This window comes from Sarcophilus harrisii, chromosome 4 (assembly GCF_902635505.1).
Source record: "Sarcophilus harrisii chromosome 4, mSarHar1.11, whole genome shotgun sequence".
NCBI lineage: Eukaryota > Metazoa > Chordata > Mammalia > Dasyuromorphia > Dasyuridae > Sarcophilus > Sarcophilus harrisii.
In genome coordinates this window covers 108,536,530-108,556,491 of record NC_045429.1, presented here as the reverse complement: position 1 = coordinate 108,556,491, position 19,962 = coordinate 108,536,530, and the positions used below count along the sequence as shown (strand labels likewise).

The window sequence follows — 19,962 nt, the reverse complement described above, 5'->3', positions numbered from 1 at the left end:
CCCATTAGTCACCCCTAAAGCACAAAAATCACTGGTTTATCTTTTCCTTGCTCTAACACCCAATACTTTCTAAAAGGTCCTACTCTTCTGAATGCCACCAAACATGTACCTTCTCCTTTAGCTCAAATATATTTTGCATGACCTTACATGAATTGCTTAGATAAAAGCCTTTTTTCTTCTGCTTTTGTTATTTTAAAGTGCAGATGCATTTGAGTCATTTTCTCCTTTTGTTTCATATCCTTAAGATCCAAAGCTTCAAAGACAGAATGTCAGCATGCAGTCGATTTATGACTGAACTCTTGAAGAGACACTGAAGAATTACCTTGTCAATCACCCCAAGGACTCTGAAGGCCTTCAGTTCCTCGGCAGGGCTCCTTAGGTTCCAAGAGGGCCTTGAACTTAGTGATCCTGGAGGCTAATGGAAGATATCAAAGATTATACATCAATCAGGGTGGTACTTGAAGGAAGGCTGCCTGCTGAAGCAAATGCCAAACTGAAGGAAACTAAATTTATCATAAATCAGAGAGAGGAAAGATGAAAGGAGAAGTTTCTGTTTGTCCTTAATGCAAAAAAAAAAAAAAAAAAAAAAAAAAAAAAAGTTGCAAGTAAATAAGTCAGGATAACATTGAAAACAAAATTTTAAAAAAGAAAATTAATGAGTTGATATAGTTTCTAAAGCTGTAATTCAACTCTGGAGTATGAAGCTATAATGAAAGTTTTTAACAAATGGATCAGGGGCCCAACAGTCAATCACAGCCTTACATTTACCCCAAACATGACCATAGTAATTTAGAGGTAAATGTAAGCAACATTTTACTAAGACAACTATTTGGGGAGGAAATTCAGCATATGCCTTATGCCCTTTATCACACAGACAGATTCTTTTAATGAAGTTTAGTATAAATATCTTTAATAAAGCACAGCTTTTGGAGTTCCCCCTTATGAAGAGAGAGGCCATGTGCTATAGTAGTTGGAGTGCTGAGCCTGAATGAATTCAAAGCTGTCTATTACTATACTGTCCCTATTTTACAGAAGAGAAATGGATGCATGTAGGATCTTAAGTGACCTCCTCAGAATGACACAGCTACTAAGTGCCTGAGGCAGGATTTAAACTCAGGCCTTCCTGATCCCAGTTCCAGCATTCTATCTACTACATCGCCTAGCTGCCTCTAGACAGGTAGACAGAAAGAGAGAGAAGAAAAACAGAAAGTCAAAAAAGCTGTGTTGGATGAATAAAGAACATGAACATAGTGTTTTAGAGAGCTGCCTAACATGAGAAGGGGATTCAGGTTAGGAAATATGGGTCAACAAGGTTAGGGAAGGTCTGAACAAGGGATGGAGTGATACAATGAAAACTTATTTTAAAAGATGAATCCAAAGCCAGGGATGATGCTGCATATCTATAATCACTGCTGCTAGGGAGGCTAAGGCTGGTATATCATTTGAGCTTGGTTTTGACTGTAGGAACATCATTCTTTTCCCCAGGAAAAGCTCTTCACCTGAAATCAAGTCATCATAGAGACTGATTCTGTTTCAAAACTCAACATGCTCTCAGCAGACTCAGTTTTCTTACCCCACTGATTGGAGGGCAGGTGGGCAAAGCAATAACCCCCTCCCAAAATCTCCCTGTAGAAAGTGTTCAGAATTTTACAGCTAACTTCATTATCTACTGACCATTCTCCACAAACACCCCTCCCTCTAGCTACCCTTTCAGTTTTTTTGTGTATATTGTCTTTACTCCTTAGATTATAAGATCCTTGAGGGGTATTTTTCTTTCTTATTTATATTCCTCAGCTTAGCACAGTACTGAGTACACAGTACACACTTAATAAATGTTTACTGATTACTTACTTGAGCTTGAGAGTTCTGAGCTGAGGCTGAAGTCTATTAGGTCTGACACCAATACAGATAGCAAGAAGCCCCCCGGGCTGTATATGAAAGGGAGAAATGATCCACCATGGATATGGAAAAGGACAAAACTTCCATGGCAATCAGCAGTCAGACTGGGTCTGTAAATGGTCACTATACTTCAGTCTGGGTAAGATGGGGGAGACCCAATCTCAAAAAAAAAAAAAAAAAAAAAAAAAAAAAAAGAATATAAAAATAATATGAAGAATGGACTGGAGTCAGTAATTTATAAGTTCCTATTCTGTTCACTTTATCTTGCTTTTTGACAACATGGTTGATATAGAAATATGTTCTTCCTGACTTCACAAGTATTATAATACTGCTTGCCTTCTCAATGGGATGGAGGGAGAGAATTTAGAACTCCCAAAAAAAAAAATCAATGGAAAACTAATAAATGAATAAATGAAGTGGGGAGGCAGGACAGAAGAATAGAATAAAGAAATAGTTCAAACCAGGTATTTGCTGGAACCCAAAACATTGACAGTTCATAGTATCTTCTGATTACAAAGGGTTATTTCTTTGTATTTTCAGAACTCCAATCCAGAGAAATGAACAAAACAACAAAAAAAAGATAAGAAGTATCATTATAAAGAACCTTATGTTTTTGTTTTTTTTTTTAAATATACAGGGCTTATGTTGAATATAGTTTTTCAATTGGAATAAGGAATCATCGATTTGAAGAGATTTTAGAGAATTTTTAGGGAACTATCTCAAATTTAATTATCTCATTTTTAAAGATAAGGACATAAGTCCTAAAGAAGTTAAATAATGTGTCCAAAGTCAAAATTTGGTAGCAAAGTAAATACTAGAGTCCAGGTCTCCTGGTAATTCTACAATAACTTCTTTGGGGGAGGGGAAGGAATCATTGCTCAACTACACACTTATTCAGAATTCCTTCCACCATACCACAAAAGAGATTCCTTAGCAATGATGAAGATTTAAAAAAAAAAAAAAAAAACACACACAACCATGTCTTCTACTCAGAAAATACAATGGAATTCTATTGTATTTTTAATTATGTTAAAGAAAGAGATATAACTACAATGTTTATAAAACTGTATATTAATAAAACATTTTATGATATGGTGCAGAAGATGGAGTCTTGAACCCAAAGTCCAATAACTTTTCAATCAACAAGCATTTATAAATGCAAATACCCATATTTGGAAATGTATGCATAACATAAGAATACATATCAGTATACATACATACATATGAACAATATGAATATGAGGTGATTATGAGAAGGAAAGCACTAATTGCTGGGGAAATTAGGAAAGTCTTCATGTAAAATGTGGCACTTGAGCTGAGTCTCGAAAGCAACCACAAAGCAAAAATGAGGAAGAAATCACTCCAAACGTGGAGAACTGTCAATGTAAAAAAGACATAAGGATGAAAGATGAAGTATCGTTCATATATAACTTGAAGCAGGCCAGTATGGCTGTATTGTAGTACCCATATAAGGGAGCAACGTAAAAGAAATCTGGAAAAGCAGGAAGACATAAAGTTAGGAAAAGTTTTAAATGTCCAACAGAGGAGTTTATTTTTGATCCTAGAAGTAACTAGAACCGTGAGACTTTGTTGAGGAGAGGGATTGACAGAATCATACCTCAGGATTCAGAAAATCCTCTGTTTCCTTGATAAGAAACAGAAGACTTCTATTTCTCCCCTGCCTTTTAAATATATCTTAAGGACAAATGGAAAGTGTAAGGAAATTCTGTGAGTTAACCACAAACACTGAAGTAAAACAATCAAAAAAGAGATATGCCAAAAGAATCTTCTGGATTTTCTATTAACAATAGATGAAATTCACTAGAGAAAAACAAGATGAGGACCAGAATATCTCTCAGTTTTCATCCAAACCTAATATTTTTTAATTCTACAATAACTACTTTGGGGGAGGGGAAGGAAACATTGCTCAACTACACACTTATTCTTAACAAAAAATTTTTATTTTATTAATGAAAAAAAGTGAAAACATCCAACCTGAAATACAGGCAAACAGCCCAACTGGAGCCAAAAATAATGCCAGTAGTAAAATTTAAAAAGCAACATATACTTCATACACAGAAAAAATTAATAGGCATTTATTATAACAATATGAACAAAAAAATAAGCATTTATTAAAAGGTTATTAATTGCAAAGCACTGTGTTAAGAGCTGGGTATACAAAAGGCAAGATAGTGCCTCATCTCAAGGAACTCACATTCTAATAGGGAGAGACTGTGTTTGTGTATGTGTAAAGATAGATGGGAAGGAGGAGGAGAAGAGTGAAGGAAGACAGAAAGAGAAAAAGAGACAGAGAGACAGAGACAGAAACGGAGATAGATAGAGACAGAAAGTCAGAGACAGAGAACTCGGGCTTCAGCTATAAAAACTACGCAATTATAATGATCAAGTCTGGCTTCAGAGAAGAGCCAACACATGCTCCTTCCTTTCCTTTATTGTGGAGAAGAATTATGGGAAGGGAATATAGCATATACTGTCAGACAAATGATGCTTAGCTGGCTGAATTGTTAGGTTTTTTCATTTTCCTTTTTAACCTTTGTTACAAGAAGATTCAGTGGGTAAAAGATGGAGACAGAGCTAGAAACAGAAATTAAGAGAAATAAAATATTTTTATAATAATAAAATTAAATTAAAATAAAAAAAATACTGATAAAAATATTACTGCAGTGTTTATTCACAAACAAGAAGCATAAAAGGAATTCACAAATTCCATATATAAATTGTATTTTTTTCATTCAGATTTCATGATCCCATGAGAAAAGCTTATTTATATCTCAGAAAAATGTACCCTATTTTTATTCCACAAATTTAACTTCTTTACTGTCAGTCTTTATGTATTTTGAATTTTTGTTCCAAAAAGTATTTCTGTTTTTTTCTAGAACACTAGAAATTTCTCAGTCCATTCAATATCAACCTCAAATGAAACAAAACCAACTGTCTCTTTCAATACGACTTTTCAATTTCACTTCAAACAATTCCTTTATTTTTAGCTAAAACTGATCCTTTCACTGTTCTCAGGGCCATTTAATATAGAAAAAAGGGGGAAAGACTCTTGCAACCCTTTCTGCTTCTTTTTTTTGGTATTCTCTTGGTGGGTAGGAAATGTGGCACTTTCTAGGACTCCTACAATTTACAAAGCCTAAAAGTCTTCTGCAATGAATGATACCAATAAATCAAGACCATAAAAACTGAGAGATGAAAAAATTAACAAACTAAAAAAAAATAAATAAAATGAGTTATTACTTTTGCAAAGATAGATTAATGACACATTTTTGTTACAAAGAATATGGTTTGTTTGTTTTTTACTCTAATAGGCTGGGAAGAAGAAAAAAATAGAATTTTGTCAATTAAAAAAATTATACTTTAAAAGAATACACACAGAGGCTACAATATCACCTACATAAAATACAGAGTTTGGATCAGATGTTCTATAAGTGCTGAGTGCTCTAAGATTCCTTCTTGCCCTCAAACTTATGATTCTGATACCTTGTACCCAACGAGAAGGAAACAATACTTCCTTTAAAAATTAAAAAATAATAATAATGCTAGAAAGAACTAGAAATCAATGAATGTATAAACTCATTTTATAAATGAGAGACCTCAAGATATAACCTTGTGCACTTATAAAAATAACTGTGAGTCATAAGACCTAAAGAAAAAAGAATAAGTTCAAAAGACAATTAGGCAGAAGGTTTAATAATACAAGGCAACTAGGTGGATAAAGTTTTAGACCTGAGGTTAGGAAGACTCATCTTAACACTAGCTGAATGACCCTGGATAAATCACTTAACCCCAATTGCTCCAGTTATCTCATTTGTAAAATGAGCAGGAGAAGAAAATGGAAAACCACTCCAGTATCTTTGCCAAAAAAATGTCAAATAGGATCACAAAGAGTTGAACATGACAAAAACATCTGAACAACAAATAATGAAAACCAAATGATTATAAAGGAAATGCTTATTATTACTTCTTTCCAAAAAAACAAACAAAAAAATCTTACTATAAAGCCCCATGTTCCAGCATAGCAAACCCTCTCATTCTGCTGCTGTGCCTCTTCTACACTTTTTCAAACTCATTGTCCCCAACATTCCTCTTTCATCCTAAATCAACCTTCTGTTTTCCATACATATTTCATTTGTGGTTGCTGCAATACCTTTTAAATGTGTGCCACACTCCTTATTGAGAAAGCTTTCCCTTCTCTTCTCCTTTAATTCATGCTCTTCAGTCTTTCCAGAGCTGACTCAAAGCTTACCTTTTCCGAGAAGATTTCCTGAACCACATCCTTCACTCTGTTTCAATCTTTCCTTAATTAAAGACCCTTTCAATATTTATGCCAAATTATTTCTGATTTGCTTGTACATTGTTCTGTTATTATGGCACTGCTACTTTGTGAAATGTTGACTTTCTATATACATAAAACTACTAATTCTCCTACTTGTAAAGAGGACTTCCCCAATTTTCAGATAATTAAGATACCCTACTTCTAAAAGACAATTGAGTACTTTCACTGTAAAAACTCTTCCAAAATAACTTTTTTTTGGTCCTAGTCTCCTAGAACTAGTTTGATTAAGTACAACCCTACCATTATATATGGTTTCCATTAGGTCCTACAGTTCAGGGGAAATGTGAAATATCTTTTGTAAATCAGACTAATAGCAGGTGAAATCTTAATAAAAAATTCTGGAGTTGGTCAATAAAGACTGAGTTAAATTAACAATAGGGAAATACAGTATAAGAAGCATAACTAGGGATTAGTAGTAAATGTGTGCAGAGATGGGCAGAAAAATAATTTTTGTAATCTGATGATTTTGTAAATTATATGCATGGTGCATTTTGCTTACTTGTGATTTCAACCTAAAATCCATATTCACTATGTTATGCCCTATTATTATAGTCACACACACACACACACACACACACACACACACACCCCACACCCTTTCTCCCTTGCCATTATACTGGGAGAATTGAGTCAGGGAAACCTTGAAGCTCTGGCCACTTTACATATCAATGTATCATTAAAAACTCCAAGTGCCTTATCTCAACCCTTGCTGGGATAATTCCCCCTCCTTTTGAGCATTGCCCTTCACCTCATTGTCTCCTGCCCTCTGACCTTCTTATCTTGACCCTTATCCTGTCAGGATTAACTTATGATCCTTTCCTGGAATTATGGCTTGCCAGTTTACCCAGTGTCCTCATCCCCCTTAACTCGCCTTTGTTTCTTCTTTAACACTGTATACTCAGGCTATATATTCTGTTTGCAAACCCTGTTTAGCTAAAACCTTATTTTAAAAAAAAGTTCCCTCCCTAAGTTCCTCTGGGCCAAATGATTGATGAATATGAGTCCTATTCAGTCAACTAGCCTAAAACTCTCCACATTAAAAAAGATTAAACGCCAATCTCTGTCTTACCTCAATTTCTCTGGCATTACGACTATTGTCATAAATGACTTGAATAAAGGAATTTAAAGCACATACATCAATTTTGGTTTTTAACTTTGCAAATGACACAAAATCAGGAAGAATGGCAAAGCCAAAAGATAAAAAAGTTAAAATTAAAAAGTTAAAAAAAAAAGTCAAATTAAAATTCAATATAATGGGTCCCCCTTAGAAGGAGGAATTTAAAAAAAGAGAGTTGTTTTCATCATGTAACCAAAGAAAATGACAGACATGATTTCATAGATTACTTGGTAATGTCTCTTGCACAGATGAGACAGATCAAAAACAGATTTTTTATAAAGTAAACATGGTACAAAACTAATTAAAACTTCTACTTCATCCACTTTTAGAAAAATAAAAGCTATACCTGGGATGATGCTCCATCACCAAGGTGTGGTTTTAAATAAAAACCAGAGAGCTGCTCAGCACGCATTAGATACTCTGCTGTCCGTTTCTTCACTGCTTCTCGTCGAGTCGGACTTGACTCACCTAAGATATAAAAAAATTAGTACAACTTATGCCAAGATAAAATAAATTTAGATCAGCCAATTTTTAGATGAACCTAATTTTTCACTACTTAATTACTTGACTGCTTGATCATTTTCCCTTTTTCTTTGCTCAGTAACATTTCTACCAGAAAGAAAAATCAACTCAAAATTAACAAGCAGACTGAAATTTAATGAATGAAATTAGATGATTTTCATGTATTTTTATTTATATTATTATGCTTAACTCCCATTACTAAATATACATAAGAGCTGGCATAGTGATTCAAACTTCCTTAGATATCTATCATACATAAATTATTTTCAGTATATATACCTGAGCTCAACTTTGATACTTTAAGCTTATACTAAGTATCTGCAAATAGAAATAAACTAATTTTTCCAACTTTCTCTCTCAAAAACAAATCCTACAATGAATTTCTTTCTTCTATAAAGAGCAGACTTTTTTAAAACACCAAATTCTCAAAGAAGTATTATCAAAGGATCACATTAGGAATAGGGCTAGAGACCTAAAAAAGACCATCAAGTATAGACCCCTCATTTTGCAGAAGAAGCAAGTGATAGGCTATGAACAGGAAGTTTTTCAAAGATTTATAATCATATGAAAAATGCTTTAAATCACTATTAGGAGAAATGCAAATTAAAATAGCTCAGGGTACCACCTCTCACAACTATCAGATTGGCTAAGATGACAGAAAAGAAAAATTACAAATGCTGACGAAAATGTGGGAAAATCAGGACATTAAAATACTTCTGGTAAAGTTGTGAACTGATCCCCAATCTACAGAACAATTTGGATCTATACTCAAAGGGATATTAAACTGTGCCTACCCTTTGACCCAGCAATACTACTTGTAAGTTTATATCCCAAAAATTTCCAAAAAGGGGGGGAAAGTATCTATTTGGGCAAAAATATATTTACAGTAACTTTTTTTGTGGTGGCAAAGAACTGGAAATTGAGATAATATTCAACAATTTAGGAAAGGGACTGAACAAGTTGTGGTATATGATTGTGATGGAAATATAGTGCTGTAAGAAATGATGAGCAGGATATTTCCATAAAAGTCTGGGGAGATGTATATGAACTGATGCAAAGTTAAGTGAACAGAGCCAGGAGAACATTAGACACAGTAACAGCAATGATCAACAGTGAATAATCTAGCTATTCTCAGCAATATAATGATCTAAGACAATTCCTAAGGACTTATGATGAAAAATTTGCAGTGGCCTAAAAGCAGGAATCATGCCATGCCAAGGGACCTCTCTTTGGCATAGCTGCCTGCCAGGACCCCTGCCCACTGTGAAAACCTTCTCTTCTCAGCATTAACCTCTCTTTATCTCTCTGTCAAGATTTCTCCTCTAGGACCTGTATCTTTCTGTCAGGAAATTGCCACTGAAGAAGTCAGTCTCCTAGCAAAAGCTGACTTAGCAGCGCCAATAAACTTTTCCCAGTCTAATATTTCGGGTTTGTGAATTCTTTCATGTTGGACCTGTGCCAACCAAAGAGGGATTTCCACAACTCTCTGTACTGCCACTAACTTCATCATTTGGTTCCCTGACTAGGAATTACCTCATCAATGGTATACTAAAAGAACCTAGAGACTCAACTGAAAAATTAAATAATAACCTTAGTAAAGTTGCATAATATGAAATAGTCACATAAATATCAGCATTTCTAATTGTGTAATATGCATAATAATATATAATGATATATAATTAAAAACTAGCAGTGAGATAGAAATTTTTCACTTCAAATAAATATAGAATGTATAAAATGTAGAAAGCTTTCCTATCAAGAATCACACAGGAATTATATGGATAGATTAAAAAACATTGTTTACAATAATCAAGAATCTCTCCCCTCTTGACTTAACTCATTTTCTGAGAGGAATCACAGCCTTTACATTGTCCCCCCACTCCACCATCCAATTTTGGGGAGTGCTGTGCCACCCAGGGCTCCGACTAATGCCCTGGGCTTGGGGATGCAAGGAGTTCTGGTCCCTCTACTGCCACCCCCAAGACCACGACCTCCACTTGGGTTCAAGCCATTACTGCTGATCCTGTTCTTCCTGCTTCTCCTCCTGCTGAGCACACCAGCAGTTCCATGTCCCTTCCAAGAGCCAGAGACAGCCACATGGTCCTGCAGGAAGCCCCTGACCTGCCAGGCAAGGGACACAATCTCAGCAGTGTGGGCTCTACTGAGAGTCTGGCTCACTGCAACCTTCACTGGGGAGGAGCTGCCCATGGCCAAGGGCAACAGTCTCTTCCCCCTTTATATTATTATCTTGGGTTACAATCGGTATCTACTGCCTTCATTCCTATTCAAATAACACCAAAAATAGCTAAGAAAAAGCACAAAACTATATAGAAGGAATCTACCACTCATGTTCATCCAGGCCCTAATCAGCAAGACAATCACTTTATACCTCCCAAATCAATTTGCTATCACATATTTTTTCTGAAACCTGCTCATGATTCCTTAAAGTTCCCATGGCACGCCTTTCTCCCACTCTCAGCTGAGAATCTTGCCTCATATTTCCCTGAAAAATTTGAGATCATTCCTGAAAAGTTGTCACTTCTCTAGTCTTCATCTGACATCTTACCCCTAATACAAAGAAATAGTTCTAATTTTATTATACATTTTGCACAAATAAATTCAATGGAGCTAAGATAAAAAAGGAAATTATTAAGTGAAAAAAATCCAAAAAAAAAAAAAAAAGAAAGAAAACCTCTCTTCATGTATGCTTTATACAGTTTTTTCATTTTCTCCAACTGACTAGCCCTGTCTTCTTCATTTTCTCTCTCTCTCTCTCTCTCTCTCTCTCCCGCCTCCCTCTCTCCCCCTCCCTCTCTCTCTTTTTAAATTTGAAGAGACTACCTTGAAATCCATGATAAAACTATTCTCTTCTTTTCAAAATTACCAATGATTTCTTAATTATCAAACTTAATGACCTTTTCTTAAGCCTCATCTTTCTTAATCTTTTGGGAATTTTGACATTATCAAACATGTATGTTTATTACTATCATCCATCATGTAAAAAAAGAATATTCAAAACCAAACTACTTTTTTGTTATTTTGTCTTGTTGTACAACACATAAAGGCATACAGTTTTACAAAATGGTGTTGGTGGGTGTAGATTGCTTAATTTTTAATCACCCTCTCATTCATACTCTCCTCTCCAGGCTTTGTGATGCAACTCTTGCCTGGTTCTCCTTTTTAGTGTTCTTTTCTTGGTCTTCATTAAAGCCATGCTAATGAATATCTCTCAAGGTTAAGTCCTGGATCTCCTCCTCATCTCCCTCTGTACTATCTCATCTGGAGATCCCATTACTTCCTTTAGATTCAATTATCATCTACATGAAGAAGATTCTCAGAATTCTCAACCTCTAGTCTTACATGTCTGCCTATTAGACATCTGGAAGTGGATGCTCCATGGAAATTTTAAACTTAACAGGTCCCAAAATAAACCTATTATTTTTCCTCAAAATTCTCACTGCTGCCTTTCTTCTTTCTGTTGAAGGTATTATCACTTTCTTAGTTCAGGCTCTGAACCTTGATACCAATCTCAATTCTTCACTCTTCCTCCTCCACTTTGCATAGATAATCTACTTACTGTCAAGAACTTCTGATTCTATTTTCCCCCATCTCTTATATGTTTTCCCTTCTTTCCTCTGGTATTGTGACTACCATGGTACAGGCAGGTTCTCATAACTTCCCTGCTTTAAGTCTCTCACCATTTTAGTCCATCCTTCACTCATCTATCAAAATGATTTTGCTAAAGCACAGTTTTGACCATGTCATCCTTCCTCCCATTCAATAAATTCCAAAGGTTTTCTATTACCTCCAAGAGTTTGGATTTTAAGCCTTGAATAATCTGGTCCTTTTCTGGTTTTCTAATTTCTTTCACTTTACTCCCCAACATGTGCACTATAATCTTATGACATTGGCCTCCTTTCCCCCAGATGATAGATATTCCAACTACTTCGATTATACATTTTCTCATACTTGAAATTCTTTCCCTTCCAATCTCTGCCTCTTGGCTTCTCTAATTTCTTATAAATCTCAGCTAACATCCTACCTTTTGTGGCCTAGCTATACCATATCTAAAACTATATTATAAAGCAGTAATCATTAAAACCATTTGGTATTGGCTAAGAAACAGAGTAGTAAATCAGTAGAACAGGTTAGGTTCACAAAAGACAAGTCAATGATTATAATAATCTTATGTTTGACAAAACCAAAGACTCCGAAGAGGGGACCTCGAAATTCTAAAAATCCTTAAAGGAGAAAATCTCCTTCAATTCTGCCTCAGTGAGGGACCCCGCCCTGAAGGACAAACAGTTTCATCCTTGTTATCTAGGTAGGGTCTCCTCAGTCTTGAAACTCACTGAATTCTATTCAAATTCCAGCTTAAGCTGAAACCCAGCCATGAGCCAACTTGGAACTCCACCCATGAATTCCCTTCAGCTAAAGCTCCCATTATAAAAGAGCCAAACTAAAACCCTCTCTTTGCAGAGGTTCCAAACATGCCAGCTATGCTATGCCATGCTATGCCAAGGAACCTCTGTCCACTGGAATACTCTTTCCAGTGCCATCCTCTCTTTACCCTCACCTGTTTCCTAACCAGACTTTACACCTCTCTGTCAGGATTTCTAACCTTACTTCCAATCCCCATGATAAACTTCTTTTATCAATCTAGGCTTTCAGGTCTGTAAATTCTTTCACAGAGAACCTCTGTGCCGCCAGAAGGTGGATTCCCCAAAACTCCCTACCCTTGTGCCAAATCCTGAAAGGTTGCAGGGGAGTCAAATCTCTCCATTTGGTTCCCTGAACCCCGAACCTGCCACTAGATCTTATCATTTAACTCCCTGAACACCAGAAACCCTAATTTCATTTTGATTCCCTAAATCTAAACCTTATCAACTCTACCTTATGGGATAAGAACTCACTATTTGACAAAAATTGCTGGGGAAATTGGAAAATAACATGGCAGAAACTAGGTACTGACCAACACCTAATACTCTATACCAAAATAAGATTGAAATGGATTCATGATTTAAACATAAAGGGTGATACCAAAAGCAAATTAAGAAAACAAGGGATAGTTTACCTCTTAAATCAATGGAGAAGGAAGGAATTATAACCAAAGAAGAACTCAAGGACATTATGAAATGCAAAATGAATAATTTGATTATATTAAAAAGTTTTTGTACAAACAAAATCAATGCAGTCAAGATCATAAGGGAAGCAGAAAATTGGGGGGGGAAATTTATATCCAAGGGTTCTGATAAAGGCCCCCTTTCTAAAAAATATAGAAATTTGGCAAGTCTCAAATTTATAAGACTACAAGCCATTCTCTAATTGATAAACGGTCAAAAGATTTGAACAGAATTTTCAGATGAAAAAATTAAAGCCATTTTGAGCCATATGAAAAAATGTTTTAAATCACAATTGGATGGAGAAATGAAAATTAAGCCAACTTTGAGGTACCACTTCACACCTCTCAGATTGGCTAAGATAACAGGAAAAGATAATGATAAATGCTAGAGAGGATGCGAGAAAACTGGGACACAATACATTGCTGGTGGAGTTGTAAACTGATCCAACCATTCTGAAGAACAATTTCGAATTATGCCCAAAGGGCTATCAAACAGGGCATACCCTTTGATCTAGCAGTGTTTCTATTGGGCTTATATCCCAAAGAGATCATAAAGGAGGGAAAGGGACCTATATGTACAAAAATGTTTGTGGCAGCCCTGTTTGTAGTGGCAAGAAACTAGAAACTGATTGGATGCCTATCAGTTGGGGAATGGCTGAATAAGTTATGGTGTATGAATATAATGGAATATATGATTGTTTACAAGAAATGATCAGCAGGATGATTTCAGAAAGGCCTGGAGAGACTTACATAAACTAAAGCTAAATGATGTGAAAAGAACCAAGAGAACATTATATACAGGAACAAGAACACTATGTGATGATCAGCTGTGATGGACTTGGCTCTTTTCAACAATGAGGTGATTCAGGGCAATTCTAATAGACTAGTGATGGAGAGAGTCATCTGTATCCAGAAAGGAACTAAAGGAACTGAATGTGAGTCACACCATAGTATTTTCACCTTTGTTGCTGTTATTGTTGTCTGTTTGCTATTTTTCTTTTATTTTTTTTCCTTTTTGATCAGATTTTTCTCTTGCAGTATAATAAATGTGCAAATATGTTTAAAAGAATCGCACATGTTTAACCTATATTGGATTACTTGTTGTTTAGGGGAGAGGGGAGGAGGGAAGAGAGGGAGAAAAATATGAAATATAAAAAAAATGAAGTATATATATATATATATATAGAGAGAGAGAGAGAGAGAGAAATATACATATATACAAAAATACATACACATATATATGTTGCTTTATTTGTAAAAATTATTTTATTTTGAATACATATACTTATATTTAAATGTATATGTATAATATTATAAACTTATATGTATATATGTTCTCTATTCCCCAATAAACTGTTAGGCCAGAGTAAATAAGCAAGGAAGCAAATAAATGAATTAATGAAAGAAAGAATGAATGATCATTAAATAGGCAGATAGATTGATTGATAAAACAGAATAAAATTCTACCTTCTGCAAGAAGTCTTTCCTGGGTCCCCCAAAAGCTAAAACCTTGATTCTAAAATTATCTCTACATTAACCTCTACATATCTTGTATGTACCTGGTTGTTTGCATGTCATCTCCTTAGAATGTAAACTCCTTGAAGGTAGTGATTTTTTCTGTTCTTCATAATCCTCAATACTAAGCAGTGGTGTTTAGCACTTAATCAGGTACTTAATGCTCATTGATTTGACTTTATAATGGCAAAGAGGTGGAAACTAAAGACTTGGCCATCAACTGAAGAATGTTTACCAATTTCAATGTATGAATATAATAGAATATTGTGCTGGAAAGAAATGGGAGTTTCGGAGTAGTTGAAAGAATTGTTAAGAGTAAATTGAGGGGCAGCTAGGTGGCACAGTGGATAGCACACCAGTCCTGAAATTAGGAGGACCTGAGCTGAAATATGGCCTCAGACACTTAACACTTCCTAGCTGTGTGACCTGGGCAAGTCATTTAACCCCAACTGCCTCAGCCAAAAAAAAAAAGAGAGAGAGAGAGAGAGAGAGAGAGAGAGAGAGAGTAAACTGAGCAGAATGAAGAAAATTTATTTATAATACAACATCAATAATATGAAAGACTTAAGATTTATAAACAACACAATGATAAATCATGATTCCAAAAGACTAAAGATGAAGAATTCTTGTTGTATATCTCATATCAAAGAGAAGACAGACTAATATGCAGAATGAGATATATTTTTGGACATGGCCAATAATGACATTTGTTTTGGGGGTTTTTTCCCATTGGAGTTTAGGAGAGTGAGGCTGGGAGGACCAAAATAATAATAATAATAATGTTTTATAACTGAACCCAAAAGATAACATAAGCTCCTTAAGGATGGAGATTGTTACTTTTTTTTTTTTTTTTGTCTTTTTATTTTCATCACTTAGCACAGTGTCTGGCATATGGTTCATATTTCATAAATACTTATTAAATGGAAAATAAGTCTGTTCTAAAATAAAAATTAAGTCTCCTAATTTTGTCACTGTTGCTGTAGTATACCTTATTTTTTTTTATCAATCTCTCTTCTGACTTTGCCCCATATATATCCTACAACATCTATACTCTACCCTTGTCAAGTGTAGATGGTTATCACTAGCATCTAGCACATAAGAAGGAATATCCAAAACAACCTGCTTTGTTTTGTTTTGTTTAGTTTTACAACTTCAGTCTCATAAAGGCATATAGTTTTCTGAAATGGCCTTGGTGGCTGTAGATTTTTTTAAGTGCTAGTCTATTATATTTAATAACATTTTATTTTTTCAGGTCAGTTCCACCATCTCTGCATCATCCTAAGTGTTCTGACAACAAAAGACAACCTTGAAAAGAAAAGTGATTTATGGTTCTGCACATCTACCATGACTCAGGAGCCATCAGCCTTTCAGTGTACAGTATGAACTGGTCAGCCAGGGAATTATCTTTCCATTAGCATTTAACCAATCCTCAGCTAACAATTTCTTAAACCAAGCATCCTATGGCACCTAGAAGTTCTCAGAGCTACCCAAACACAGAGGGAAAAAAAGCTATTGAAATTCATGCCCAAACACTTCTTCAATTATGTTTGTTTTCAATGCTACTTAAAAACTTTTGTGATTTCTATAACAGCAAAGGTATACTGGCTCACTATTAAAAGATATGAAAATTAAATGTACACAGAAACAGTTTTCTCTTGTATTTTACAATTTTCTTCTCTTCTATTATCTCTCTTATTTGGGATTAAAAAAGAAATTACTCTTTAAAAAAATCACAACTGTTCCCTCAGAAAAACTGTTGGTCAATTCCTCAATACAATAACTTTTCCAAGAAAAATCATTGCCCCAAAAAGTTTCCCTTATGTTCTAAAATTAAATATCTTTAAAGATTAACATGCAGCCAAAGAATGAAAAGAGTAACAGAAGAAGGTAAGTATGAAGTGCACTCATAAAAGATAGTAAGAAAATCTAAATCATGAGTTCAAGAAAGGAAAGAGCTGGAACATTTTTATGACTAACATTTTAATGAAAGTGTAACTATTTTCCAATTTCTACTCCCTTTATATGAACTAGCTCCTATTAACAAAACCTTTCAGAACCTCTAGACAAATATAATGACTTTAGATCTCTCTTGAACACAGATTCATGTAATGTTTTCTGAAAGAGGTTAAAAATCAGTAGACTTGCTGATAGTAAATTATTCCCTTCATTCAAAAATTTCTGAAACTTTTCAGGTTATTAGTTACTAGCATAAAAATGCAAACTTTGAGTCTATTTTTAAATGCTTTGAATTGTTTAAAAGGAATTACCATGCTACACTCAAAGCAGATAATCTCAGGAACTCATTTCAGGATTCATAACATGAGATAAATGTCTAGAATTTCTATTCCTGTCTAAATTAACTTTCAGGATCAGGGACACATATTTTAGTCTCCTATATATACATATACATACATACATACATATACACACACAGATACATACATATATATGTATGTGTATGTATGTGTGTGTATGTAATACATATATACAAATACACGCAAAAACATACATACATAAACACATGTATTATGTTATGATGTCTAATCCCATATGTTCAGGATATGTTATCTCCACAAATATTATAATTGGAGCAATGATACATATCACCTGAATCTATAATTATCAAATATTAAAATTAGGGACCATTTCATACACAGAAAAAACACAACTATGTGCTGCAGGGACTCGCAACTTGACAAGAATTACAGTATTTTACCCTTTCTATTCAGTTAGTTCATCACTACCTCTTTCCTCTTATACAATGATAACAAAGAAGAGAAAAGCGCCATGGGCAATCCAGCACAAGGATATCTGCTCATAAATTTCATAAACATAAATTTTCAGGTAACAGACATCAAACTATTATCATTCAACAAATAGCAATTTACATTACTATACACAAGATATCTATGGGTTATAAAAAGGTATCTAAAAACATCCTTGCCTCATAAATCTGGTAACAGCAAAAAGTAATCAGAGTTCTTAACTTAAAATAAAGGGAAATAACCATTTAACTTTTTCTCAAAGTTCTTGGTAACTTTTTATACTATTTTCATTATTCAATATAAACTAGCAATGGTCTTTCAATTTAGATGTTTTGTTTTATTTGGTGGGTTTTGGTTTTGTGAGGGGTTTTTTTGGGGAGGGGGGAAATTAGAGATCTGACAAGTACTTATATTTCTTCTGATCAGGATCAAAGCTTTTTCTTTGATCACTGGGATTAAATCAACCCTGTCATTTTAATGTTTAAAAACTATGTTGCTAAAGATATATAAATGTGGTAATGCTGATGACAGAGACCTTCTAACAAAAACCCTTCGAGAATCCTCCTCTATCTCTCTGCATTTGGTACAGAGCAGCTGTGCCTCACACAGATTCACATGAATGAAAATATTTAGGCGAGAAACCACCCACTTAGTTTATTTTCCATATGACTTTCCTGTAATTATTTTGTAAACTGTTCACACAACAATACATAAAAACATCTGCAAAAACAGGTAATTAATGTGTCAAGCCAAACTAATGCATTTTTTATGGTGTCCATGCTTCGTCAACTGTAATTATAACTCTTTTTAAGCAAATGATGATGTGTTTGTTGCAATGTGCAAGTGGTTATTTTAGATGCTCTGTTTACTGTTCATACAAACTGAATATAAAACTCCATAGCTACTTTCCTGCACATCAAAGCTTTACCTAGAATTTTGCAGAAAGAGAACAAATGACACACTTCTTTCTTTTATGCAATTTCCAATAAATATTTTCATCATAAATGAAAGCCAGGATTCAGGTGACCACCATTCAAAGAATATGTTCTGGTATGAAGACAGAGATGTTCCTTCTAATAGTGGAGATTGTCTTTAATTTTATTCTGCTTGGAAGATAGCACAGTATACTAATAATCTCCTCTTTGCTTAGAATGCCTACATAGCATTGATTAGGAGGCTGATTTTTTTTTTCTAATGGTATAGTATTCATCCTCAGTCTGAGTCATGTAAAATTCTACCTAAAAGAAAACTATTTTATATTCAGGTCAATAGTTGACGTTAATAATATATAAATCCCTATTGTACCTAGGGACTAATTACCTGAGCAATTAATCCTTTGGGAGCAAGGGAGGTTAAGAGAGGGAGATTATTTGTGGTGGATGTGTGTGTGTGTGTGTGTGTAAGAGAGAATACACACAACCATATAAACACACAAATAGATATAGATATAGATATAGATATAGATATTACTGCAATAATTAATTACACCATTGATAATACCTCTATAAATATCCTTAAAGTATATGGAGTAGTCTTAACAACTAAAATTCTTTCTTCTGCAAAACTAACAGAAACCAGGTTGTCTTTTTTTAAACATAAATATAAGGCATATTTTGTGTTTCCTTTTTGATCCTCTTTCTCCAATAGCAGCAAAAAAAAAAAAAAGAATAAATTAAATCTAGTTTATCCAGAACCATGAGAGAAGGAAATATTCTGAGCAAACAAGCTCTCTCAAGCTAAAAGCTGAGCCGGTGGGTTGTGGAACATCTTAGTTCAAATCCTCTTCCTAACTTAATAATGTGTGATTGTACCCAAATGCATCAAGCTCTACAAACCTTAGTTTTCTCATCCGCTTGTATTACCTGGCTCAACAGGTTGATGACAGGTGGAAATGAGAGATAGTGCATGTGCACTGCACAAACAATAAAGCCTTATGAAAACTGACTTATCCTCATCGAAAATTCTGCTGTGATTATCCTTTTAAGTGTCAAAACTTCATTTTTATTTTTCAATGATAAAAAAATTTAACAATAGTAACATAACATTTATGATGAGCTTTGAGGTAAAAAAAAAAAAAAAAAAAACAAAAACTTCCCAAATGTTATTTCATTTAATATAACAACTCTGTTTCTGTCAATAAAAAGTTACTAATAAAATAATAATAATAATAATTTACATTTTTATTAGAATATATAAAAAAATATAACAACTCTGTGAAGTGAATGCTATTATCCCCATTTTACAGATAAGGAAACTGAGTTTGAGAGGAGGTAAAATGACCTACAAAATTCAAACTCTGGTCTTCCTACCTACAACTCTAGTACTCTATCCTCTGAACTAGCTAGCTGTAAAGGGCCAAAGATAGCAGTGGAACTCTTGGGACATTGTGAAGATAACATGAGATTTATAAAGCACTTAGCAAACGTTAAAGTGTTATAGAAAAACTATTATTTTGTTGCTGTTGTGCCATTATTTTCTACTAATGATAAGAAGTTTGCTTGTATTTTTATTCCCAATGCCTGACATATGGTAATCACAATAATTGTTTTATCTTATCTTTTGATAAAATTAGATAGTTTCCAAAGGATTCAGAGTTAAAGGAATGTTAAAAAAAAAATCATTTAATTCAACCTCTTCATTTAACAGATGAAAAAAATGAGGT

General features: G+C 34.2%; 1 protein-coding gene across 5 annotated transcripts in view; it reads right to left on the bottom strand.

Moving 5' to 3' along the window:
- The window catches only part of RPS6KC1 (ribosomal protein S6 kinase C1), a 208,398-nt gene that overhangs the window by 95,017 nt on the left and 93,419 nt on the right, over positions 1–19,962 (bottom strand). For 4 of the 5 annotated variants that reach the window (XM_031937352.1, XM_031937354.1, XM_031937356.1 and 1 more), the window contains 2 exons: positions 7,723–7,844; positions 323–415 (listed from right to left, as the gene is read on the bottom strand). In XM_031937352.1, coding sequence (XP_031793212.1) covers positions 323–415; positions 7,723–7,844 — 215 coding nt within the window. The remainder of the gene's footprint in view (positions 1–322; positions 416–7,722; positions 7,845–19,962) is intronic. The other variant, XM_031937353.1, reaches the window with a different exon arrangement.